General features: G+C 46.6%; 1 protein-coding gene across 1 annotated transcript in view; it reads left to right on the top strand.

The window, feature by feature from the left end:
- Positions 1 to 26,239, top strand: part of LOC110503120 (disks large homolog 5) — a 124,320-nt gene that overhangs the window by 83,750 nt on the left and 14,331 nt on the right. Inside the window, exons 18-33 of the mRNA XM_036959905.1 lie at positions 4,513 to 4,605; positions 6,793 to 7,236; positions 8,202 to 8,252; positions 8,295 to 9,092; positions 9,349 to 9,469; positions 9,777 to 9,924; positions 10,119 to 10,246; positions 13,095 to 13,181; positions 13,477 to 13,654; positions 16,411 to 16,488; positions 17,212 to 17,374; positions 19,058 to 19,191; positions 19,539 to 19,703; positions 19,954 to 20,143; positions 20,398 to 20,546; positions 25,542 to 25,712. Coding sequence (XP_036815800.1) covers positions 4,513 to 4,605; positions 6,793 to 7,236; positions 8,202 to 8,252; positions 8,295 to 9,092; positions 9,349 to 9,469; positions 9,777 to 9,924; positions 10,119 to 10,246; positions 13,095 to 13,181; positions 13,477 to 13,654; positions 16,411 to 16,488; positions 17,212 to 17,374; positions 19,058 to 19,191; positions 19,539 to 19,703; positions 19,954 to 20,143; positions 20,398 to 20,546; positions 25,542 to 25,712 — 3,098 coding nt within the window. The remainder of the gene's footprint in view (positions 1 to 4,512; positions 4,606 to 6,792; positions 7,237 to 8,201; positions 8,253 to 8,294; positions 9,093 to 9,348; positions 9,470 to 9,776; positions 9,925 to 10,118; positions 10,247 to 13,094; positions 13,182 to 13,476; positions 13,655 to 16,410; positions 16,489 to 17,211; positions 17,375 to 19,057; positions 19,192 to 19,538; positions 19,704 to 19,953; positions 20,144 to 20,397; positions 20,547 to 25,541; positions 25,713 to 26,239) is intronic.

Genomic DNA, 26,239 nt, shown 5'->3' with positions numbered 1-26,239 from the left:
TCCTCCACACCGGTCGTATGATTGTAGTATTGATCTCCTTCCGGGAACCACCCCCCCCCGGGGTAGACTATACTCTCTGTCGGCTCCCGAACGTAAGGCTCTCGAGGATTATTTGTCTGTAGCTCTTGACGCCGGTACCATAGTCCCCTCCTCCTCTCCCGCCGGAGCGGGGTTTTTTTTTGTCAAGAAGAAGGACGGGTCTCTGCGCCCCTGCATAGATTATCGAGGGCTGAATGACATAACAGTGAAGAATCGTTATCCGCTTCCTCTTATGTCTTCAGCCTTCGAGATCCTGCAGGGAGCCAGGTTTTTCACTAAGTTGGACCTTCGTAACGCTTACCATCTCGTGCGCATCAGGGAGGGGGACGAGTGGAAGACGGCGTTTAACACTCCGTTAGGGCACTTTGAATACCGGGTTCTTCCTTTCGGCCTCGCTAACGCTCCAGCTGTCTTTCAGGCATTAGTCAATGATGTCCTGAGAGACATGCTGAACATCTTTGTTTTCGTTTACCTTGACGATATCCTGATTTTTTCACCGTCACTCCAGATTCATGTTCAGCACGTTCGACGTGTCCTCCAGCGCCTTTTAGAGAATTGTCTTTTTGTGAAGGCTGAGAAGTGCACTTTTCATGCCTCCTCCGTCACATTTCTCGGTTCTGTTATTTCCGCTGAAGGCATTAAGATGGATCCCGCTAAGGTCCAAGCTGTCATTGATTGGCCCGTCCCTAAGTCACGCGTCGAGCTGCAGCGCTTTCTCGGCTTCGCGAACTTCTATCGTCGTTTCATCCGTAATTTCGGTCAGGTGGCAGCTCCTCTCACAGCCCTTACTTCTGTCAAGACGTGCTTTAAGTGGTCCGTTTCCGCCCAGGGAGCTTTTGATCTCCTCAAGAATCGTTTTACATCCGCTCCTATCCTTGTTACACCTGACGTCTCTAGACAGTTCGTTGTCGAGGTTGACGCGTCAGAGGTGGGAGTGGGAGCCATCCTTTCTCAGCGCTCCCTCTCTGACGACAAGGTCCACCCATGCGCGTATTTTTCTCATCGCCTGTCGCCGTCGGAACGTAACTATGATGTGGGTAACCGCGAACTGCTCGCCATCCGGTTAGCCCTAGGCGAATGGCGACAGTGGTTGGAGGGGGCGACCGTTCCTTTTGTCGTTTGGACTGACCATAGGAACCTTGAGTACATCCGTTCTGCCAAACGACTTAATGCGCGTCAGGCGCGTTGGGCGCTGTTTTTGGCTCGTTTCGAGTTCGTGATTTCTTATCGTCCGGGCTCTAAGAACACCAAGCCTGATGCTTTGTCTCGTCTCTTCAGTTCCTCAGTAGCCTCCACTGACCCCGAGGGGATTCTCCCTGAGGGGCGTGTTGTCGGGTTGACTGTCTGGGGAATTGAGAGGCAGGTAAAGCAAGCACTCACTCAAACTCCGTCGCCGCGCGCTTGTCCTAGGAACCTTCTTTTCGTTCCCGTTCCTACTCGTCTGGCCGTTCTTCAGTGGGCTCACTCTGCCAAGTTAGCCGGCCACCCTGGCGTTCGGGGTACGCTTGCTTCCATTCGCCAGCGTTTCTGGTGGCCCACCCGGGAGCATGACACGCGTCGTTTCGTGGCTGCTTGTTCGGTCTGCGCGCAGACTAAGTCCGGTAACTCTCCTCCTGCCGGCCGTCTCAGGCCGCTTCCTATTCCCTCTCGACCGTGGTCTCACATCGCCTTAGATTTTGTCACCGGACTGCCTTCGTCAGCGGGGAAGACTGTTATTCTTACGGTTGTCGATAGGTTCTCTAAGGCGGCTCATTTCATTCCCCTTGCTAAGCTTCCTTCTGCTAAAGAGACGGCACAAATCATCATCGAGAATGTTTTCAGAATTCATGGCCTTCCGTCAGACATCGTTTCGGACAGAGGTCCGCAATTCACGTCTCAATTTTGGAGGGAGTTTTGCCGTTTGATTGGGGCTTCCGTCAGTCTCTCTTCCGGCTTTCACCCCCAGTCTAACGGTCAAGCAGAACGGGCCAATCAGACTATTGGTCGCATCTTACGCAGTCTTTCTTTTCGCAACCCTGCGTCTTGGTCAGAACAGCTGCCCTGGGCAGAATACGCCCACAACTCGCTTCCTTCGTCTGCGACCGGGCTATCTCCTTTTCAGAGTAGCCTCGGGTACCAGCCTCCGTTGTTCTCATCTCAGTTCGCCGAGTCCAGCGTCCCCTCCGCTCAGGCTTTTGTCCAACGTTGCGAGCGCACCTGGAAGAGGGTCAGGTCTGCACTTTGCCGTTATAGGGCGCAGACTGTGAGAGCTGCTAATAAGCGTAGAACGAAGAGCCCTAGATATTGTCGCGGTCAGAGAGTTTGGCTCTCCACTCAGAACCTTCCCCTTAAGACGGCTTCTCGCAAGTTGACCCCGCGGTTCATTGGTCCATTCCGTATCTCTCAGGTCATTAATCCTGTCGCAGTGCGACTTCTTCTTCCGCGATATCTTCGTCGCGTCCACCCGGTCTTCCATGTCTCCTGTGTTAAGCCCGTTCTTCGCGCCCCCGCTCGTCTCCCCCCCCCCCCCCCCATCCTTGTCGAGGGCGCACCTATCTACAGGGTCCGTAAAATCTTGGACATGCGTCCTCGGGGCCGTGGTCATCAGTACCTAGTTGACTGGGAGGGGTACGGTCCTGAGGAGAGGAGTTGGGTTCCCTCTCGGGACGTGCTGGACCGTGCGCTGATTGATGATTTCCTCCGTTGCCGCCAGGCTTCCTCCTCGAGTGCGCCAGGAGGCGCTCGGTGAGTGGGGGGGTACTGTCATGTACTGTCATGTTGTCTTGTCTCTGTCCTTTCCCTTCACCCTGTCTCCCTCTGCTGGTCGTGTTAGGTTACCTTTTCTCCCCCGCTTTCCCCCAGCTGTCCCTTGTCTCCTCTAACTACCCATTCACCCCGTTCCCCACCTGTTCCCTTTTTCCCTCTGATTAGGTCCCTATATCTCTCTCTGTTTCTGCTCCTGTCCTTGTCGGATTCTTGTTTGTTTGTGTAATTCATGCCTGAACCAGACTGCCGTCATGTTTGCTGTAACCTTGTCCTGTCCTGTCGGAATCTGCCGGTCCATCTGAGCCTACCTATGTTTGGTAATTAAAGAAGCTCTGTTTAAGTTGATTCGCTTTTGGGTCCTCATTCACTCACCATAACACTTACCTTCAATGCTCAAGATTTGACGGTACATGGCCCCGTCCATCGTCCCTTTGATGCGGTGAAGTTGTCCTGTCCCCTTAGCAGAACCCCCCCCCAAAGCATAACGTTTCCACCTCCATGTTTGACGGTGGGGATGGTGTTCTTGGGATCATAGGCAGCATTCCTCCTCCAAATACGGCGAGTTGAGTTAATGCCAAAGAGCTCCATTTTGGTCTCATCTGACCACAACACTTTCACCCAGTTGTCCTCTGAATCATTCAGATGTTCATTGGCAAACTTCAGACGGGCATGTATTTGTGCTTTCTTGAGCAGGGGGACCTTGCGGGCGCTGCAGGATTTCAGTCCTTCACAGCGTAGTGTGTTACCAATTGTTTTCTTGGTGACTATGGTCCCAGCTGCCTTTAGATCATTGACAAGGTCCTCCTGTGTAGTTCTGGGCGGATTTCTCACCGTTCTCATGATCATTGCAATTCCACAAGGTAAGATCTTGCATGGAGCCCCTGGCCGAAGGAGATTGACAGTTCTCTTGTGTTTCTTCCATTTGCGAATAATCACACCAACTGTTGTCACCTTCTCACCAAGCTACTTGGCAATGGTCTTGTAGCCCATTCCAGCCTTGCGTAGGTCTACAATCTTGTCCCTGACATCCTTGGAGAGCTCTTTGTTCTTGGCCATGGTGGAGAGTTTGGAATCTGATTGATTGATTACTTCTGTGGACAGGTGTCTTTTATACAGGTAACAAGCTGAGATTAGGAGCACTCCCTTTAAGAGTGTGCTCCTAATCTTAGCTCATTACCTGTATAAAAGACACCTGGGAGCCAGGTGATTGAGAGGGGGTCAAATACTTATTTCCCTCATTAAAATGCAAATCAATTTATAACATTTTTGACATGCGTTTTTCTGGATTTTGTTGTTGTTATTCTGTCTCTTACTGTTCCCTCACTGTATATTGTAAATACATGGTCACATGTTAATAATATATTTTTGTATGCAAATCTCAGCTTGTTGTTTATGACCAACCGGATTCTCCCATTTGTAGTTTTGCATCATCATATCTTAATTGCATTTCATAACACATTCATGGATCCCCAGACAGTTTGCATGCATATTACCGTGGTGACTCTATTCATTTATAAATAATTTGGTCTGCGTCTGAAATGGCCTCCTATTCCCTATATAGTGCACTACTTTTGACCAGAGCCCTAGTCAAAAGTAATGCAAAGTGGTGCAGTACATAGGGAATAGGAGGCCATTTGGGACTTGGGAGTATTTAAGTGAAGACCTGCTTGCTTCCCTGCTATAACATTGTTCGGATACGTTGTGCTGACCTCATTTTCCCCTCCACAGATAAATGGAATAGCACTAGATAACAAGTCACTGTCTGAGTGTGAAGCTTTACTGCGGAGCTGCAGAGATGCTCTCAGCGTCTCTCTCATCAAGGTGAGTTAAGGCTGTCTGGGTCCCAAATGCCACACTATTCCCTATGTAGTGCATTACTTTTGACCAGGGTTTTGGCCACAAGTAGTGCACTATATAGGGAATAGGATGCCATTAGGGATATCTTCATCTACTGGCTTTGTTATCAATGCTGTAGCCAATAGATAGATAGATATTAGCATGAGCTGTGGAATGAATATCTTGAGCTGGTAATGGGGGCTGAGAAAATGTGAAATATATTATTGTATTGGAACTGGTTGGTTCATATAACTACAAAGTTTATTTAGTCTATTAAGCTGAGATATTAAATTATAGTAACCCGTATTGGCATGTACTCTACCTGCCAGTAATGGGAAAGTAATAATCATGAATGTTTCCTCAATTTTCTTTAAACAGTTAGTGCCTTCAGAAAGTATTCATTCCCCTTGTTTTTTCTCACCCATCTACACACAATACCCCATAATGACAAAGTGTTTTGCATAAGTATTCACACCCCTTTGCTATGACACTCTACATTGAGCTCAGGTGCATCTATGATCATCCTTGAGATGTCACTACAACTCGACTCGTCTCCACCTGTGACCAATTCAATTGTTTGGACATGATTTAGAAATAAACACACCTGTATGTATAAGGTCCCACAGTTGACAGTTTCTGTCAGAGCTGAAACTATACCATGAAGTCCAAGGAACTGTGCGTAGATCTCTGAGATATAATTGTGATGAGTCATATATCAGGTGAAGGGTATAAAACCATTTCTGGAGCGTTCAAAGTTTCCAAGAGGACAGAGGTCTCCATCATTGGGAAATTGAAAAAAATATGGAACTACCTAGTCTCTGCCTAGAGCTGGCCATCCAACCAAACTGAGCAACAGGGCAAGAAGGACCTTAGTCAGGGAGGTGACCAAGAACCCAAGAACTTCAGAGTTCCTTGGCTGTGATGGGAGAACCTGTCAGAAGGACAACAGTCTCTACAGCAATTCAACAATCTGGATTTAATGGGAGAGTGGCCAGACAGAAACCACTGCTAAGAAAAAGGCAACATGACAGCATGCCTGGAGTTTTCAGAAAGGCACGTGAATGTCTGAGTGCATAAAACAAAATATTCTGTGGTCTGATGAGACACAAATTGTACTCTTTGGCCTGAATGTAAAGCGCTAACACCATCCCTACCATGAAGTATGATGGTGGCAGCAGCATGCTATGGGGATGCTTTTCAGCGACAGGGACTGGGAGACTGGTAAGGATAGAAAGAACAATGGAGCCAAATACAGGAAAATCCTTGATGAAAACCTGCTTCAGAGTGAAAACGACCTTGCACTCGGGGGCGAAGATTTACGTTCCAACAGGACAATGACCCCAAGCATACAGCCAAAGCAAAGCTGAAATGGTTTCTGAACAAGAATGTGAAAGTCCTTGAGTGGCGCAGCCAAAGCCCAGACCCAGACCAAAGCCCAGACCCAGACATATTGAACCTCTGTGGAAAGACTTGAAGATTGCTGTTCACTGCTGCTCCCCATCTAACTTAACAGCGCTTGAGAAAATCTGCAAGGAAGAATGGGAGAAAATCCCCAAATCCAGATATGCAGAGCTGATACAGACATACCCAAGACGACTCAAAGATGTAATCGCCGCCAAAGTTGCTTCTATAAAGTATTGACTCAGGGGTGTGAATACTTATGTAAATGAAATATTACTGTAAGGCATTTTCAATACATTTGTGAAAATGTATAAAAACATGTTTTCACTTTGTTATTACAAGATAATTAGGTGGGGCTTACATTTGTCCTATTTCACATGTTTTTTTGCAAATCCCACAGAGAGAGGGGTCAGTGCCAGGGATCAGCCATTATTGATGGCAACCCTGGAGCAATTAGGATTAAGTGCCTTGCTTAAGGGCACATCAACCGGTTTTCAATTAGTTGGCTCTGGGATTTGAGCCAGCGACCTTTCGGCTACTGGCCCAACGCTTCTAACTACTGGGCTACCTGCCGCCAGAGTTCATTATGGGGTGTTGTGTGTAGATGGGAGAGAAATCCATTTTGAATTCAGGCTGTAACACAACAAAATGTGGATTAAGTCAAGGGGTATGAATTATTTCTGAATGCTCTGTAAATGTTTCCTGGGTCACAAATTTCAGCACTATGAACAACCTAAGTGGAAATGAGTGACCACTTGTTTGCTCCCTCAGAGTTGCTCCGGCCAGAGTATCTTTGAAAACCTGCGAGACGCCTCAGAGAAGACCTCCAACTGCCGCTCGCTCCACTCTTGGCACTCCCGGAACTCCAAGAACAACAACAGCTCTACCCAGACAGACATGTTCTGCCCTGATATTGGCTCCAGTGGTGGAGAGAGATACAACCATCCCAACAAAGACAGGAGTCATAGCAACGTTGTAGCAGTAGACAACAACAGTAGAGGTGGCTCCATCTGCCAGCACAAGCCGTTTTCCAGTAGCTCCATGTACTCCCGCTCTCTATCCCACAGGGGGAGCTGTCTGCAGCACAGCCCAGTTAGTTCAGGGCCATTGGGGTCCCCAGAGCTCCACCAGGACTACTGCTACAGGAGAGGGGAGTCACACAGCAGACGACCACTCACCTTCACCCCTGTGGCCTCTGACTGTACTACCCTGCAGGTTGGTCTTGGAAGGATGGGTGGAGGGGGGGTGGGGAATGGATGGATAGATGGAGGGATGTGGAGGGAGAGGGGGGGAATGGATGGATGGTTGGAGAGATGTGGAGGGAAGGGGAAGAATGGATGGATGGTTGGAGGGGGGAGGAATGGATGAATAGACGGAGGGATGTGGAGGGAGGGGGAGGAATGGATGGATGGTTGGAGGGATGTGGGGGGGGGGGGTGAATGGATGGATTGTTGGAGGGATGTGGAGGGAAGGGGAAGAATGGATGGATGGTTGGAGGGGGCAGGAATGGATGAATAGACGGAGGGATGTGGAGGGAGGGGGAGGAATGGATGGTTGGAGGAAGGGGGAGGAATGGATGGATGGTTGGAGGGATGTGGAGGGAGGGGGAGAAATGGATGGATGGTTGGAGAGATGTGGAGGTAGGAAGAATGGATGGATAGATGGAGGGTGTGGAGGGAGGGGGAGGAATGGATGGAGGGATGTGGAGGGAGGAATGGATGGATAGATGGAGGGAGGGGGAGGAATGGATGGATGGTTGGAGGGAGGGGGAGGTAGGGGGAAGAATGGATGGATAGATGGAGGGTGTGGAGGGAGGGGGAGGAATGGATGGAATGGATGTGGAGGGAGGAATGGATGTGGAGGGAGGAATGGATGGATAGATGGAGGGATGTGGAGGGAGGGGGAGGAATGGATGGATGGTTGGAGGGGTGTGGGAGGAATGGATGGAGGGATGGAGGGTTGTGGAGGGAGGGAGAGAAATGGATGGATAGTTGGAGGGATGTGGAGGAATGGATGGATGGTTGGAGGGATGTGGAGGTAGGGGGAAGAATGGATGCATGTCAAGTAGTTTTTTTCTAAATAGCTCCTGAACGTTATTGTTTTTAATGTGTGCTGTAATGTTGTTATGTGTGTAAGACTGTAACATATCAATTTCCACCCTGGGGTTATATTCTATTTAGAGCACGCTGCTGGACAGAGGAGGAGACAGAGACAGAGGAGGAGACAGAGACAGAGGAGGAGACAGAGACAGAGGAGTTGACAGAGACAGAGACAGAGGAGGTGACAGAGACAGAGTAGGTGACAGAGACAGAGGAGGAGACAGAGACAGAGGAGGAGACAGAGGAGGAGAGGAAGGACACACCACTACTCCAGAGAGAGAGAAGCCGAGCGGAGGCACCTGGCCTAAAGTCTTGGTGGGCGCGTCCATCCTCGAGTGTGCCCAGCTCTCCATCTATAAGAAGCCCAAGCAGAGGAAGTCCATCTTCGACGCAGACACCTTCAAACGGCCCGAGGCGTCCTCCAAGCTGGACTACCTCTCCTTGTCCCAGCTATCAAAACACTCCCCGCAGGACTCTCAGTCTGAGGTGGGGCCAGGGGTGGGGATAGGGCAGACCCCTCCCACCCCACCTCAGAGGAGCGATTCGTTCAGGTTCAAACACCGCCAGCAGATCAGCTCTGCCTCGGACTCCACCATCACCACAGGGACAGGCACCCCTCCAACCACCCCGGGCCAGGCCCCAGGTGGCCTACCCCTGGTGGGCAAACAACAGGAGGGGGGGGGGCTGGAGGGTCGAGACAGAGACGGAGATAGGGAAAGGGACAGAGATGGGGAAAGAGACAGAGACAGAGAAAATCGAGACAGAGACGGGGACAGTGAGAAGCACAATTACTACATAGACCCTCCTGGAGAGGGGATGCAGCCAATCATCAGCTCCAGGAAGTCATGTGATGAGGATGTAAGCAGGCAGAGGGGGGAGGAGCTGGACAGGGACAGGAGAAGGTACCGTCCCAAATCAGCCCCTGCGTTACGCCGGAACATGACCCCTCTACACATCCACATCCCTATCCAGGTAAATAACATTCCTGATTGATTGGTTGATTGATTGATTGGTTGTTTGGTTGATTAATTAATTGAGCCCTGTGGCTGTGCTTAGCCAAACTTTCCAAGTTTCCTTTTGGTACGATGTTGATATTCTTATTGATTTGCCATTACACGCAGCAAATATTCACTCTGCAATGAACTCCTGTGTTTTCCATACGCTGCATGCCGTGTCAGTGTGTGTTACTAGAGCTGATAGTTCCTGTCCGTCTTTACTGTGCGTCCAGAGTTTCTCTAATGACGAGGCGTCTCCAGAGCCGGTGGACTTGGTGCGTTTCTCTCCCATGCGCTCTCATCGTTACAGCATGCCTTTGGTACCACCAGGATACAGCAGCACCATGACTGCACGTAAGTCTCCTGTTACAACTATCTGAACAAGTAATTGTATATTAGATTATCTCATTAAAGATGCATCTTCTTATCTTGTTTTCTCCACTGTGTTTCAGTACAGGTGTGATATTGCACCTGATCTCTTTCATTTCCTGTTTTCTTAACCCTTACTGGCCCTGATTTAACAGATAGCGTCTCTTTTGAATTGTGATGATTGTGACCATGTCTTTTTTTTTTTTACCTTATTGCGTCTAACTTATAAGAGCTGTATAAGAGTGTCTGCTTCATGACTAAAATGTAAATGTCCTTGTTTTTGGTCATCCAGACCCCGGACACAGAGGTCTAGCCCCGTGTCCTGCTGTCACCGCTGTGATGAGGAACCCAGTCTATACCGCCTGGAGCCATGACGTTCACACAAACCACAACTGTCCTCCTGCACCCACCTCAGGCAACCACTCACACTCTCACCCCAGGTAGATACCCCTCCTCAATGCCAAGCCATTTCCAGGTATCCCAGGTCTGAATCAGTCCATGATTAGAAGGCAGTAATTCAAACATAAACATAATGTCAACAATGCACTTAATGGTCTAGATCTTACAATATAGCTCAACATAGATATGTCATAATTGGCTGCATGAATCTGATGACTGTGTTCTTCTCCTATAGTCCCCAGCACCAAGGTCGTCTGAGCCTGGATTTGAGCCACAAGCGGTCTGGTGACTTAACGTCAGATTCATCACCCTGTAGCCAGACACCACACAGCACCAACTCCCTGCCCTCCAGTACCAGACTGGGTCAGTGAACGAACAAATGAACGAACGAATGAACAAATAAAAAATAAAAACCTTATTGAGTCAATAATTAGATTTCTACATTATGAGCCAGCAATCATTTACATTTTAGTCATTTAGCAGATGCTCTGATCCACAGCCACTTACAGAGGTGAGTGGATACATTTTAGTCATTTAGCAGACACTCTGATCCACAGCCACTTACAGAGGTGAGGGGATACATTTTAGTCATTTAGCAGACACTCTGATCCACAGCCACTTACAGAGGTGAGTGGATACATTTTAGTCATTTAGCAGACACTCTGATCCACAGAGGTGAGTGGATACATTTTAGTCATTTAGCAGACGCTCTGATCCACAGTCACTTACAGAGGTGAGTGGATACATTTTAGTCATTTAGCAGACACTCTGATCCACAGTCACTTACAGAGGTGAGTGGATACATTTTAGTCATTTAGCAGACACTCTGATCCACAGTCACTTACAGAGGTGAGTGGATACATTTTAGTCATTTAGCAGACACTCTGATCCACAGCCACTTACAGAGGTGAGTGGATACATTTTAGTCATTTAGCAGACACTCTGATCCACAGAGGTGAGTGGATACATTTTAGTCATTTAGCAGACACTCTGATCCACAGAGGTGAGTGGATACATTTTAGTAATTTAGCAGACACTCTGATCCACAGAGGTGAGTGGATACATTTTAGTCATTTAGCAGACACTCTGATCCACAGAGGTGAGTGGATACATTTTAGTCATTTAGCAGATGCTCTGATCCACAGAGGTGAGTGGATACATTTTAGTCACTTAGCAGACACTCTGATCCACAGAGGTGAGGGGATACATTTTAGTCATTTAGCAGACACTCTGATCCACAGTCACTTACAGAGGTGAGTGGATACATTTTAGTCATTTAGCAGACACTCTGATCCACAGTCACTTACAGAGGTGAGGGGATACATTTTAGTCATTTAGCAGACACTCTGATCCACAGCCACTTACAGAGGTGAGTGGATACATTTTAGTCATTTAGCAGACACTCTGATCCACAGCCACTTACAGAGGTGAGTGGATACATTTTAGTCATTTAGCAGACACTCTGATCCACAGCCACTTACAGAGGTGAGTGGATACATTTTAGTCATTTAGCAGACACTGATCCAAAGTCACTTACAGAGGTGAGTGGATACATTTTAGTCATTTAGCAGACACTGATCCAAAGTCACTTACAGAGGTGAGTGGATACATTTTAGTCATTTAGCAGACACTGATCCAAAGTCACTTACAGAGGTGAGTGGATACATTTTAGTCATTTAGCAGACACTCTGATCCACAGCCACTTACAGAGGTGAGTGGATATATTTTAGTCATTTAGCAGACACTCTGATCCACAGCCACTTACAGAGGTGAGGGGATACATTTTAGTCATTTAGCAGACACTCTGATCCACAGCCACTTACAGAGGTGAGGGGATACATTTTAGTCATTTAGCAGACACTCTGATCCACAGAGGTGAGGGGATACATTTTAGTAATTTAGCAAACACTCTGATCCACAGAGGTGAGGGGATACATTTTAGTCATTTAGCAGACACTGATCCACAGCCACTTACAGAGGTGAGTGGATACATTTTAGTCATTTAGCAGACACTCTGATCCACAGAGGTGAGGGGATACATTTTAGTCATTTAGCAGACACTGATCCAAAGTCACTTACAGAGGTGAGTGGATACATTTTAGTCATTTAGCAGACACTCTGATCCACAGTCACTTACAGAGGTGAGTGGATACATTTTAGTCATTTAGCAGACACTCTGATCCACAGTCACTTACAGAGGTGAGTGGATACATTTTAGTCATTTAGCAGACACTCTGATCCACAGATGTGAGTGGATACATTTTAGTCATTTAGCAGACACTCTGATCCACAGCCACTTACAGAGGTGAGGGGATACATTTTAGTCACTTAGCAGACACTCTGATCCACAGATGTGAGTGGATACATTTTAGTCATTTAGCAGACACTCTGATCCACAGCCACTTACAGAGGTGAGGGGATACATTTTAGTCATTTAGCAGACACTCTGATCCACAGCCACTTACAGAGGTGAGGGGATACATTTTAGTCACTTAGCAGACACTCTGATCCACAGATGTGAGTGGATACATTTTAGTCATTTAGCAGACACTCTGATCCACAGCCACTTACAGAGGTGAGTGGATACATTTTAGTCATTTAGCAGACACTCTGATCCACAGAGGTGAGTGGATACATTTTAGTCATTTAGCAGACACTCTGATCCACAGCCACTTACAGAGGTGAGGGGATACATTTTAGTCATTTAGCAGACACTCTGATCCACAGCCACTTACAGAGGTGAGGGGATACATTTTAGTCATTTAGCAGACACTCTGATCCACAGAGGTGAGGGGATACATTTTAAACATTTAGCAAACACTCTGATCCACAGAGGTGAGGGGATACATTTTAGTCATTTAGCAAACACTCTGATCCACAGACGTGAGGGGATACATTTTAGTCATTTAGCAGACACTCTGATCCACAGAGGTGAGTGGATACATTTGAAACTTGGCTACCCACCTCTTTTTTTACTCGTCCCCCGTGGGATTCGAACCCACAACCCTGGCGTTGCATGCATCTACCAACTGAGCCACACGGGATCATACATGTAGTGCTTTTACTATCGTTATAATCAGTTTATGGTCTTTCATGGCATGAATGATATTAACATTCACTTGTCTTACCCCTCTAAGATAGAGGTTGTTATTACTGTTAGTCTGAATGTTACTACTGGTAACTCACCTCCATCTGTTTATGATCTTGACAGGTTCCTCTGGTAATTTACATTTCCGGCACGAGCGTATTAAAATCCCCCCTACTCGATACCCACGGTCTGTTGCAGGGTCTGATAGAGGTAGGTTGTTTATGTCTCCTGCTGCTACAAGGTTACATATTTACACTCCTCCAACAGTATGAGCTTATTGAATTATGAATGTATGTAATGAATAGATTTTCATGAATGTATTTGAAGGGATTCAATTCTTTTTTTCTGTGCCCATCAACTATGTGGTAACAAAAGTAGCATTTATTTACCTAGAAAGTACATGGGCAATTGGATTACGACACAGTAATAACCTATGAGTAACTTAGTTTCTCCTCCCTCTCTTTTCTTCCACCATGTCACCCTCCTCTCGCCTTCCCCCCACCAGGGTCCTTGTCCCACTCAGAGTGCAGCTCCCTGTCCCACTCCACTCCTCCCATGTCCCCCGCCAATCTAGAGACAGCGTCCTTTGCCAGCAGCCAATCACAGAGCTCTATCTCCACCAGCGCCACCCAGCCCAGGATATCAGGCAGCCCTGCCTTAATAGGGGACCGACGGAAGGACAGGTGCAAACATGCACACACAAACACACAGCGCGAAAGCACACACACAGCCACACATGTGCGCGCATCAGCACACTAGAGTCCTACCTGGGTCAGTTTTTCGGAGCCACACCTGTCCCGTGCCGGCTACATCAATTCCGAGCCCCACCCAATACCCCACAGCAGGACAGATTTTTCTCTGCAACCCGACCCACCCGCATAGCATTGTTCCGAGAGCTAATCCCTGACCCGCAAAATAATGTACATTTATTTAATTGTTTTTATGACTCCAGAGTAGTAGGCTATTATTCCCCTTCCCTGCATTAATGAATTTGTCTGCATGTCTATTCAACATTTGAATAAAAGGAAACCAACGATGCAGCACATTGACAAATCAAATTGACTTCTAATTAGCCTTCTTACCTAATGAAAGCCTATAGCCGACAAACAAAACAATACCTCTACATTCAATATGTTTTCAGATAATCAAATAGTTTAATTGAAACTTAAATGAACAATTCCCAGAATCTAATATAGCCTACAAAAACACATGCATTTAGTTGGCTATACTCAAACTTTCACCAGCTGCAACGGTTTAAACTTTATATGATCTGCGTATGGTCTAAATGAACAAACTGATAATTAACAGAACTATTGTCAACAAATACCTTCTGGACACGTTTTGCAGACTATGTAAGCTATCCATCTACCGGGTTGCTCTCCTTGCCTACAGGGACTCCAAAATCCTTCCTAACCAGGGGTTTCACTTGCCAGCACCTGTTTCCACGATGGTCTATTCCACCATTATAAACTATCTTCTTATTTCTCTGGTTAGATTAACCATTTCCAAGTGAGCTAGCCTAGCTAGGGAAAGAAAACTTGACAATGTATTGTCACGTGTGGTGGCGGGACGGAACATAGCTCTGCACGTGGACAAATTAGAATGTTTCAGCACCACACAAAGAGACAGTACCTGCTCTACACTCTCTCACAGCCTACTGCCTGCCTCACCACTCACAGAATGGAATTCGCAACACAACAAGCTCCTGGGTTTGTAAAAAATCTATATATTTTGATTGAAGACCTTTCCGACCTGATGCAGGACCCTAACACACACACACACACACACACACACACACACACACACACACACACACACACACACACACACACACACACACACACACCTGCTTTGAGGTACCATCCCCATCACTTTGACTAGTTACCTGTTGCCTCATTAGTCAATGGAACATGTTGATATACAGTATACCTGTACATCCCATCGGTCTCTCTTCTGTTTGTCTTTGGCTCTTGTCTGTCTGTCTGTGAGTTGATGCTGATCGTAGTGTTAGTGGTGAAGTAAACATCACTGTCTGGAAGCTGTGTCCCACGTTGTTTGTGGCTCCATCTTCTATAATTTTATCTGTAAACTGTCTTTCCTTCCCCTTGTCTATCTGGAGCTCTCTGAACCTTCCTGACATCCATCCTCTCCTTTCTGGGATTTTCTATTCGCTCCCTTTCCCTTTCTTGCTTTCCCTCCTTTGCCTCGTTACTCTTTTTCCGTCTTCCCCTCTTTTTCTTCTCTTCCCTCTCTTCCCCTTTCCCTCTGTCCCTCTCCTCACCCTCTGTCCCTCTCTTCACCCTCTGTCCCTCTCTTCACCCTCTGTCCCTCTCCTCACCCTCTGTCCCTCTCTTCACCCTCTGTCCCTCTCTTCACCCTCTGTCCCTCTCTTCACCCTCTGTCCCTCTCCTCACCCTCTGTCCCTCTCCTCACCCTCTGTCCCTCTTCTCACCCTCTTTCCCTCTCTTCACCCTCTGTCCCTCTCCTCACCCTCTGTCCCTCTTCTCACCCTCTTTCCCTCTCTTCACCCTCTCTGTGTGATTTTCTTTCCCTCTCTTTCCCTGTATTTTCCTCCTCTTCTCTCTTTCCCTGTATTTTCCTTCTCTTCTCTCTTCCCCTGTGTTCCCCTGTCTTTCCTTCTCTTCTCTCTTTCCCTGTCTTTCCCTGTCTTTCCCTGTCTTTCCTTCTCTTCTCTCTTTCCCTGTCTTTCCCTGTCTTTCCTTCTCTTCTCTCTTCCCCTGTCTTCCCCTGTCTTTCCCTGTCTTTCCCTGTCTTTCCTTCTCTTCTCTCTTTCCCTGTCTTTCCCTGTCTTTCCCTGTCTTTCCTTCTCTTTCCCTGTCTTCCCCTGTCTTCCCCTGTCTTTCCCTGTTTTTCACTCTCTTTCCCTGTCTTTCCTTCTCTTTCCCTGTATTTTCCTTATCTTCTCTCTTTCCCTGTATTTTCCTTATCTTCTCTCTTCCCCTGTCTTTCCCTGTCTTTCCCTGTCTTTCCCTGTCTTTCCCTCTCTTTCCCTCTCTTTCCCTGTCTTTCCTTCTCTTTCCCTGTCTTTCCTTCTCTTCTCTCTTCCCCTGTCTTTCCCTGTCTTTCCCTGTCTTTCCCTGTCTTTCCTTCTCTTTCCCTGTCTTCCCCTGTCTTCCCCTGTCTTCCCCTGTCTTTCCCTGTCTTTCCCTGTCTTTCTCGGTCTTTCCCTCTCTTTCCCTGTCTTTCCCTCTCTTTCCCTGTATTTTCCTTCTCTTCTCTCTTCCCCTGTCTTTCCCTGTCTTTCCCTGTCTTTCCTTCTCTTTCCTTCTCTTTCCCTGTGTTCCCCTGTCTTTCCCTGTCTTTCCCTGTCTTTCCTTCTCTTTCCTTCTCTTTCCCTGTCTTTCCCTGTCTTTCCCTGTCTTTCCCTCTTTCCTCTCTCTCCCCATTTCTCTTCCTTCCCTCTTCATCTCTGCTCTAGATATCTGTTCTATAACAGATCCTTTCTCCGCCTGCCTCTGGCTGTTAGGCCCAGGTTCTCCTCATTACGGAGCTTGAGGTTTGTTCTACACTAGTCAGGCACGCAGAAATGGGTGCCTCTTGAGTCTTGATTTTTCTAACATTGTTAAAGTACCTGACTGTTTTATTTGTAATGCTTTAAGTAATATGGCTCAATTGATGACAGGAAGCATATAAGAATAAGGGGAAAAGCAATCAGTGTGCTTAAACTCCCCGAATTGTAAATTCTATGTAAATTCCCATGAATTCCAAAAAGTATTTTGTGCCACTTTGAAACTTCCTGGAATTTTGCAACGCTAATCCTTTGCATTTGAGAAGTCCTTAGTGAGATGTTGAGACTAAGCTATAACAGAAGAGAAAATACACATTATATTCCTTTAAAGTGTCTTCAGTGCTTTTCACTAGTTCCTTAAAATTGCATGACGATGCTGTTGAATTTTGTCTGATCGCATGATTGGAACATGACCTGGAGCCTGGCTGGAACATCCTTTGTATGCACAGCTTATATCTGTGTCGTAATATGCTTTAACAGAAGGAGGCATTCACATTCAGGCTAGTCAGTACTTTCCCATATCATTTACTCATTTACATTGGCCTTTGGTATTTAGTATTATTTCAAAATTGTGCCAAAATAAAACCACTTTTTGCTTGATGATGTTTTAATGGGATGGGTTTTGTGTGTGTGTGTGTGGTGTCATTACAGTATGACGCTAAGTCAGTATTAGGTTTTGTAATGTTCTTCTTTCTGTTGGTCTCCTAAAAGGCCCTATCTGGAGGAGCCCCGTAACGTGACGGTACAGAAGGGGGCAGAACCGCTGGGCATCTCCATAGTGAGTGGGGAGAATGGGGGTGTGTTCGTGTCCAAGGTGACGGCAGGAAGCATTGCACACCAAGCACGGCTGGAGTACGGGGACCAACTGCTGGAGGTACGTTTTCCTCACCTACTTTTTGGGTCATAGTCCCGTGTAGCTCAGTTAGTAGATCATTGGACTTGAATGACGCTTGCAACGCCAGGGTTGTTGGTTCAATTCCCACAGGGGACCAGTATGAAAATATATGCTCTCACTACTGTTAGTCGCTCTGGATAAGAGTGTCAGCTATATATCTGCAGTAATAATGAAATGTTTGAATGATGGGTTTCACAATGTTAAAAAAAAAAAAACATGTTTTTGGTGCCACATAAAATTGCATAACGATGGTTCAGTCTTCCTATTGGTCAACGAAAGCCGGACCGGCTCTTGTTGTTAAATTGGCAGGCTGCACCCCCCCACCCACCACACTATTCCTTCAGCGTCACTCAGAGGGGTGGTTATCATCCCACAAGCAGAATCATCAATGGCAGAAATCACCCTGCCATTACCTGGTTGTTAGAATTCTATTATGTTTGCCTCATTTCAGTTTATGTGACAAAACAAGCAATTCATTGTGTACAGCATCATTGTACCAATTTTTTTTAAATAAAAAAAATAATATTTTATTTTATTTATTTTGCCCCCTTTTTCTCCCCAATTTCGTGGTATCCAATTGTTAGTAGCTACTATCTTGTCTCATCGCTACAACTCCCGTACGGGCTCGGGAGAGAGTCATGCGTCCTCCGAAACACAACCCAAACAAGCCGCACTGCTTCTTAACACAGCGCACATCCAACCCGGAAGCCAGCCGCACCAATGTGTCTGAGGCTACACCGTGCACCTGGCAACCTTGGTTAGCGCACACTGCGCCCGGCCCGCCACAGGAGTCGCTGGTGCGCGATGAGACAAGGATATCCCTACCGGCCAACCCCTCCCTAACCCGGACGACGCTAGGCCAATTGTGTGTCGCCCCATGGGCCTCCCGGTCGTGAACTCAGAGTCTCTTGCTCAAATGTATCGGTCGCAGGTGTACAATGAGGGGCCTCCCGGGTGGCGCAGTGGTTAAGGGGCCACCCGGGAGGCCCCTCATTGTACCATTTAAATCGCTGTGAAATATATGTTTTAATTTTGTATTGTCACCTGCAGCGGTGGCATTTCACTACACCTGTGAGCGATACATTTGATTTCAAATATGTTGTTTTACAGGGTCAGCCATAGCAGTATGGTGCCACTGGAGCAAATAAGGGTGAAGTGCCTTGCTCAAGGGCACATCTACAGATCTTTCAACTTGTCAGCTCTGGTATTCAAACCAGCAACCTTTCGGTTACTGGCACAACGCTCTAACCGCTTGGCTACCCAAATATTTTTTTAATAATGAAAAATATAGTATTTTTAACTGTTTAAAGTTGGTGGATCATGCTGTAAGTAAAGGGCTCAAGCGCGAGTGGTTTCCACTAGATTCCACAGCCACAAAGTCTCCACCATGTTGTGGGGAAACAGAATGCAGGGGAGGGGGCAGAGTTGTTTATTTTCAGCCTAAGTGTTTACCTTGCTTACTCATGCCTGAGACATACTACATCTAGCACCTTTAGCTCAAAAAACATGTTTAAATGCCATTTACCCACATTCTTGATCTTAATCTTACTCTCTTTCTCTCACCTTTCCCCCTGTCTCTCTCGCTCTCTCTCTCTTCTTCTATCCCTCTCACTCATCCATCCCTCACTCACTCACTCAAACTGTTGTTGTTCTTTCTTTCAGTTTAATGGGATCAACTTGCGGAACGCCAATGAGCAGCAGGCGAGGCTTGTGATTGGTCAGCAGTGTGACACCATCACCATCCTGGCTCAGTACAATCCACACATGTTCCAGCTGGGAAACCACTCTCGCTCCAGGTAAGGCCACGCACACACAGACACACAGACACACAGACACACACACAGACACACAGATACACACACAGACACACAGACACACACACACACAGACACACAGACACACACACACACACAAACACACACACACACACACACACACACACACACACACACACACACACACACACACACACACATACACAGAGCTGGGAAACCTCTCTTGCTCCAGGTAAGGGTACGCCACACACACACACACACACACACACACACACACACACACACACACACACACACACACACACAGAGCTGGGAAACCTCTCTCGCTCCAGGTAATAGGAGACTGATTTTGATGACATTCTCTTCAGTTCTCGTATGGAGTCCATCAGTGGTCAGCCAACCCCCCAGCTCAGCGGAGCCACCACTCCAGACAATCACTCCGTCATCGACACCTTGAGTGAGCAAGACGAAGGGACCATGACACCACCTTCTAAACAGACCACCCCAGCCACCAGCCCTCACAGCTCCTTCAGGTACAGGATAACTCAGGTGGACATAATATTGTCGAAATAAATCAAATAAACAACAGCTGTAGCATTCTGTTCCTTAGTGTTAGTTATTAATATGTCATCAGGGTTCATATAATATTCATACACCATTCATATTCAGTCAATGCAGGAAGTTGGAATTTGAGTTACGTTCCTGAATTGACCAAATTTAAGTGGTGGTCATTGGGTTGCCAGATAGACTCTGACTATGGGAGGCATATCCGTCTCTGTCCAGGCTATCATCTCCAGGTGCAGGCTCTCGCAGGGCCCCAGAGGTGAGGCTGGTGCGGCTGAAGAAGCCCCAGGGAGAGTTGGGGGTGCAGCTCTGTGGAGGGAACCTGTATGGTATATATGTAGAGAGTCTGGAGGATGACAGCCCTGCCAAGTGTCCCGACGGACTGGTGCCTGGAGACCAAATACTGGAGGTAGAGTATAGGGCCGTATAGTGTAGTATAGAGGTAACGTACATACGTAGAGAGACAGGTATACATACAGACTTCCTGGGCCATGTGTAGCACTGAAGTAGATGCAGAGTTACTCCAACACATACCTTTCTTCTTGCTAGCTACTGATTCCATTTTTTTATGTACAGTTAATTTGATGTTAGCAAACTATTCAGTGATTCACAAACATTTTGCATTATTACTTTGCTCAATATTGAATGGATGTTTTTCAACAGTACAATGGTGTCAACATGAAGAATAAGACTGCGGAAGAGGCTTACCTGGAGATGTTGAAACCGGCTGAAACGGTCATGTTTAAAGTCCAACATCGTCTGGATGAGCTCGCCATGCTCAAAGACTCACCAGGAGATGGTTTTTACATCAGGTACTAAAACTATGTTGTCACTCTGAAATGTTTTCATATCAGATTGCTGCACATATTTCTTTTTGAAACATCAGTCAACATCTTACTACTGTAATCCCCTTCACGTATGGAGTCACATCCGTCCTGTAGTCAACATCTTACTACTGTAATCTCCTTCACGTATGGAGTCACATCCGTCCTGTAGTCAACATCTTACTACTGTAATCTCCTTCACGTATGGAGTCACATCGGTCCTGTAGTCATCTTACTACTGTAATCCCCTTCACGTATGGAGTCACATCCGTCCTGTAGTCAACATCTTACTACTGTAATCCCCTTCACGTATGGAGTCACATCCGTCCTGTAGTCAACAACTTACTACTGTAATCCCCTTCACGTATGGAGTCACATCCGTCCTGTAGTCAACAACTTACTACTGTGTCCCCTTCACGTATGGAGTCACATCCGTCCTGTAGTCAACAACTTACTACTGTAATCCCCTTTACGTATGGAGTCACATCCGTCCTGTAGTCAACATCTTACTACTGTAATCCCCTTCACGTATGGAGTCACATCCGTCCTGTAGTCAACATCTTACTACTGTAATCCCCTTCACGTATGGAGTCACATCCGTCCTGTAGTCAACATCTTACTACTGTAATCCCCTTCACGTATGGAGTCACATCCGTCCTGTAGTCATCGTACTACTGCAATCCCCTTCACGTATGGAGTCACATCCGTCCTGTAGTCATCATACTACTGTAATCCCCTTCACGTATGGAGTCACATCCGTCCTGTAGTCATCGTACTACTGTATCCCCTTCACGTATGGAGTCACATCTGTCCTGTAGTCATCGTACTACTGTAATCCCCTTCACGTATGGAGTCACATCCGTCCTGTAGTCATCGTACTACTGTAATCCCCTTCACGTATGGAGTCACATCCGTCCTGTAGTCAACAACTTACTACTCTAATCCCCTTCACGTATGGAGTCACATCGGTCCTGTAGTCAACATCTTACTACTGTAATCCCCTTCACGTATGGAGTCACATCGGTCCTGTAGTCAACATCTTACTACTGTATCCCCTTCACGTATGGAGTCACATCCGTCCTGTAGTCAACAACTTACTACTCTAATCCCCTTCACGTATGGAGTCACATCCGTCCTGTAGTCAACATCCTACTACTGTAATCCCCTTCACGTATGGAGTCACATCGGTCCTGTAGTCAACATCTTACTACTGTATCCCCTTCACGTATGGAGTCACATCCGTCCTGTAGTCAACAACTTACTACTCTAATCCCCTTCACGTATGGAGTCACATCCGTCCTGTAGTCAACATCCTACTACTGTAATCCCCTTCACGTATGGAGTCACATCCGTCCTGTAGTCAACAACTTACTACTCTAATCCCCTTCACGTATGGAGTCACATCCGTCCTGTAGTCAACATCCTACTACTGTATCCCCTTCACGCATGGAGTCACATCCGTCCTGTAGTCAACATCTTACTACTGTAATCCCCTTCACGTATGGAGTCACATCGGGCCTGTAGTCAACATCTTACTACTCTAATCCCCTTCACGTATGGAGTCACATCCATCCTGTAGTCAACAACTTACTACTGTAATCCCCTTCACGTATGGAGTCACATCCGTCCTGTAGTCAACAACTTACTACTGTAATCCCCTTCACGTATGGAGTCACATCCGTCCTGTAGTCAACAACTTACTACTGTAATCCCCTTCACGTATGGAGTCACATCAGTCCTGTAGTCAACAACTTACTACTGTAATCCCCTTCACGTATGGAGTCACATCCGTCCTGTAGTCAACAACTTACTACTGTAATCCCCTTCACGCATGGAGTCACATCCGTCCTGTAGTCAACAACTTACTACTGTAATCCCCTTCACGTATGGAGTCACATCCGTCCTGTAGTCAACAATTTACTACTCTAATCCCCTTCACGTATGGAGTCACATCCGTCCTGTAGTCAACATCTTACTACTGTAATCCCCTTCACGTATGGAGTCACATCGGGCCTGTAGTCAACATCTTACTACTGTAATCCCCTTCACGTATGGAGTCACATCGGGCCTGTAGTCAACATCTTACTACTGTAATCCCCTTCACGTATGGAGTCACATCGGGCCTGTAGTCAACATCTTACTACTGTAATCCCCACATCCGTCCTGTAGTCAACAACTTACTACTGTATCCCCTTCACGTATGGAGTCACATCCGTCCTGTAGTCAACATCTTACTACTGTAATCCCCTTCACGTATGGAGTCACATCGGTCCTGTAGTCAACATCTTACTACTGTATCCCCTTCACGTATGGAGTCACATCCGTCCTGTAGTCAACAACTTACTACTCTAATCCCCTTTACGTATGGAGTCACATCCGTCCTGTAGTCAACATCCTACTACTGTAATCCCCTTCACGCATGGAGTCACATCCGTCCTGTAGTCAACATCTTACTACTGTAATCCCCTTTACGTATGGAGTCACATCGGGCCTGTAGTCAACATCTTACTACTCTAATCCCCTTCACGTATGGAGTCACATCCGTCCTGTAGTCAACAACTTACTACTGTAATCCCCTTCACGTATGGAGTCACATCCGTCCTGTAGTCAACAATTTACTACTGTAATCCCCTTCACGTATGGAGTCACATCCGTCCTGTAGTCAACAACTTACTACTGTAATCCCCTTCACGTATGGAGTCACATCCGTCCTGTAGTCAACAACTTACTACTGTAATCCCCTTCACGTATGGAGTCACATCCGTCCTGTAGTCAACAACTTACTACTGTAATCCCCTTCACGCATGGAGTCACATCCGTCCTGTAGTCAACATCTTACTACTGTAATCCCCTTCACGTATGGAGTCACATCGGGCCTGTAGTCAACATCTTACTACTCTAATCCCCTTCACGTATGGAGTCACATCCGTCCTGTAGTCAACATCTTACTACTGTAATCCCCTTCACGTATGGAGTCACATCCGTCCTGTAGTCAACAACTTACTACTGTAATCCCCTTCACGTATGGAGTCACATCGGTCCTGTAGTCAACAACTTACTACTGTAATCCCCTTCACGTATGGAGTCACATCTGTCCTGTAGTCAACATCTTACTACTGTATCCCCTTCACGTATGGAGTCACATCCGTCCTGTAGTCAACAACTTACTACTCTAATCCCCTTCACGTATGGAGTCACATCCGTCCTGTAGTCAACAACTTACTACTCTAATCCCCTTCACGTATGGAGTCACATCCGTCCTGTAGTCAACAACTTACTACTGTAATCCCCTTCACGTATGGAGTCACATCCGTCCTGTAGTCAACATCTTACTACTGTAATCCCCTTCACGTATGGAGTCACATCCGTCCTGTAGTTAACATCTTACTACTGTATCCCCTTCACGTATGGAGTCACATCCGTCCTGTAGTCAACATCTTACTACTGTATCCCCTTCACGTATGGAGTCACATCCGTCCTGTAGTCAACAACTTACTACTGTAATCCCCTTCACGTATGGAGTCACATCCGTCCTGTAGTCAACAACTTACTACTGTAATCCCCTTCACGTATGGAGTCACATCCGTCCTGTAGTCAACAACTTACTACTCTAATCCCCTTCACGTATGGAGTCACATCCGTCCTGTAGTCAACAACTTACCACTCTAATCCCCTTCACGTATGGAGTCACATCCGTCCTGTAGTCAACATCCTACTACTGTAATCCCCTTCACGCATGGAGTCACATCCGTCCTGTAGTCAACATCTTACTACTTTAATCCCCTTCACGTATGGAGTCACATCGGGCCTGTAGTCAACATCTTACTACTGTAATCCCCTTCACGTATGGAGTCACATCGGGCCTGTAGTCAACATCTTACTACTGTATCCCCTTCACGTATGGAGTCACATCCGTCCTGTAGTCAACATCTTACTACTGTATCCCCTTCACGTATGGAGTCACATCCGTCCTGTAGTCAACAACTTACTACTGTAATCCCCTTCACGTATGGAGTCACATCCGTCCTGTAGTCAACAACTTACTACTGTAATCCCCTTCACGTATGGAGTCACATCCGTCCTGTAGTCAACAACTTACTACTCTAATCCCCTTCACGTATGGAGTCACATCCGTCCTGTAGTCAACAACTTACTACTCTAATCCCCTTCACGTATGGAGTCACATCCGTCCTGTAGTCAACATCCTACTACTGTAATCCCCTTCACGCATGGAGTCACATCCGTCCTGTAGTCAACATCTTACTACTTTAATCCCCTTCACGTATGGAGTCACATCGGGCCTGTAGTCAACATCTTACTACTGTAATCCCCTTCACGTATGGAGTCACATCGGGCCTGTAGTCAACATCTTACTACTGTAATCCCCTTCACGTATGGAGTCACATCGGGCCTGTAGTCAACATCTTACTACTGTAATCCCCACATCCGTCCTGTAGTCAACAACTTACTACTGTATCCCCTTCACGTATGGAGTCACATCCGTCCTGTAGTCAACATCTTACTACTGTAATCCCCTTCACGTATGGAGTCACATCGGTCCTGTAGTCAACATCTTACTACTGTAATCCCCTTCACGTATGGAGTCACATCGGTCCTGTAGTCAACATCTTACTACTGTATCCCCTTCACGTATGGAGTCACATCCGTCCTGTAGTCAACAACTTACTACTGTATCCCCTTCACGTATGGAGTCACATCGGTCCTGTAGTCAACATCTTACTACTGTAATCCCCTTCACGTATGGAGTCACATCCGTCCTGTAGTCAACATCTTACTACTGTATCCCCTTCACATATGGAGTCACATCGGGCCTGTAGTCAACATCCATCAGGTGTAAATAAACTGTACCTGGTTTTTACATGTCTATATTCTTTAACTGTACAATATCACTGCATCCCCATGAAAATTATCTTTACATTTTCTAAATGAGCGTCAACCCATCTGTGTTCCTTCTCCTTTCAGAGCACTTTATGAGCGAGTAGCAGAGATGGAGCTGGAGCTGAGTTTCAAGAAGGATGACATCCTGTACATTGAAGACACGCTACCAAAGGGCAACTTTGGCTTCTGGATGGCGTGGCAGTTAGATGAGAACGCACGCAAGCTGGCACGAGGGCAGGTCCCCAGCAAATACATGTAAGTCATACTGTACCTGCTGTAAATAAAATTTAGGTAACAGTTATGTTGAGTGTTGAAATGTTGATACACAGAGATATTTAATGATTGCATTTGGTATTTGATGTGTGTGTTTCTGCAGGGTCTCAATATGACTCCCTGTTAAAATAAAGGTTAAAAAACACATGATACGCCTTATTAAAATACTTTATTAATGCTTATGCATGCTTATAACATGTTTAAAAAGCATTATAAACTGGGTGGTTCAAGCCCTGAATTCTGATTGGCTGACAGCCATGGTATATCAAACCGTATACCACTGGTACGACAAAACATTTATTTTTAATGCTCTAATTACATTGGTAACCAGTTTATAATAGCAATAAGGCACCTCAGGTATTGCCAATATACCACGGTTAAGGGCTGTGTCCAGGCACTCTGCGTTCCATCATGTGTAAGAACAACAGCCCTTAGCTGTGGTATATTGGCCATATACCACACCTTCATGGGCCTTATTGCTTCATTCTGGTGTCTGGTTAGACTGTAAA

Source organism: Oncorhynchus mykiss, chromosome 23 (assembly GCF_013265735.2).
Source record: "Oncorhynchus mykiss isolate Arlee chromosome 23, USDA_OmykA_1.1, whole genome shotgun sequence".
Lineage (NCBI taxonomy): Eukaryota > Metazoa > Chordata > Actinopteri > Salmoniformes > Salmonidae > Oncorhynchus > Oncorhynchus mykiss.
The sequence above is the reverse complement of the archived record's forward strand: the minus strand, read 5'-3'. Positions and strand labels throughout refer to the sequence as shown.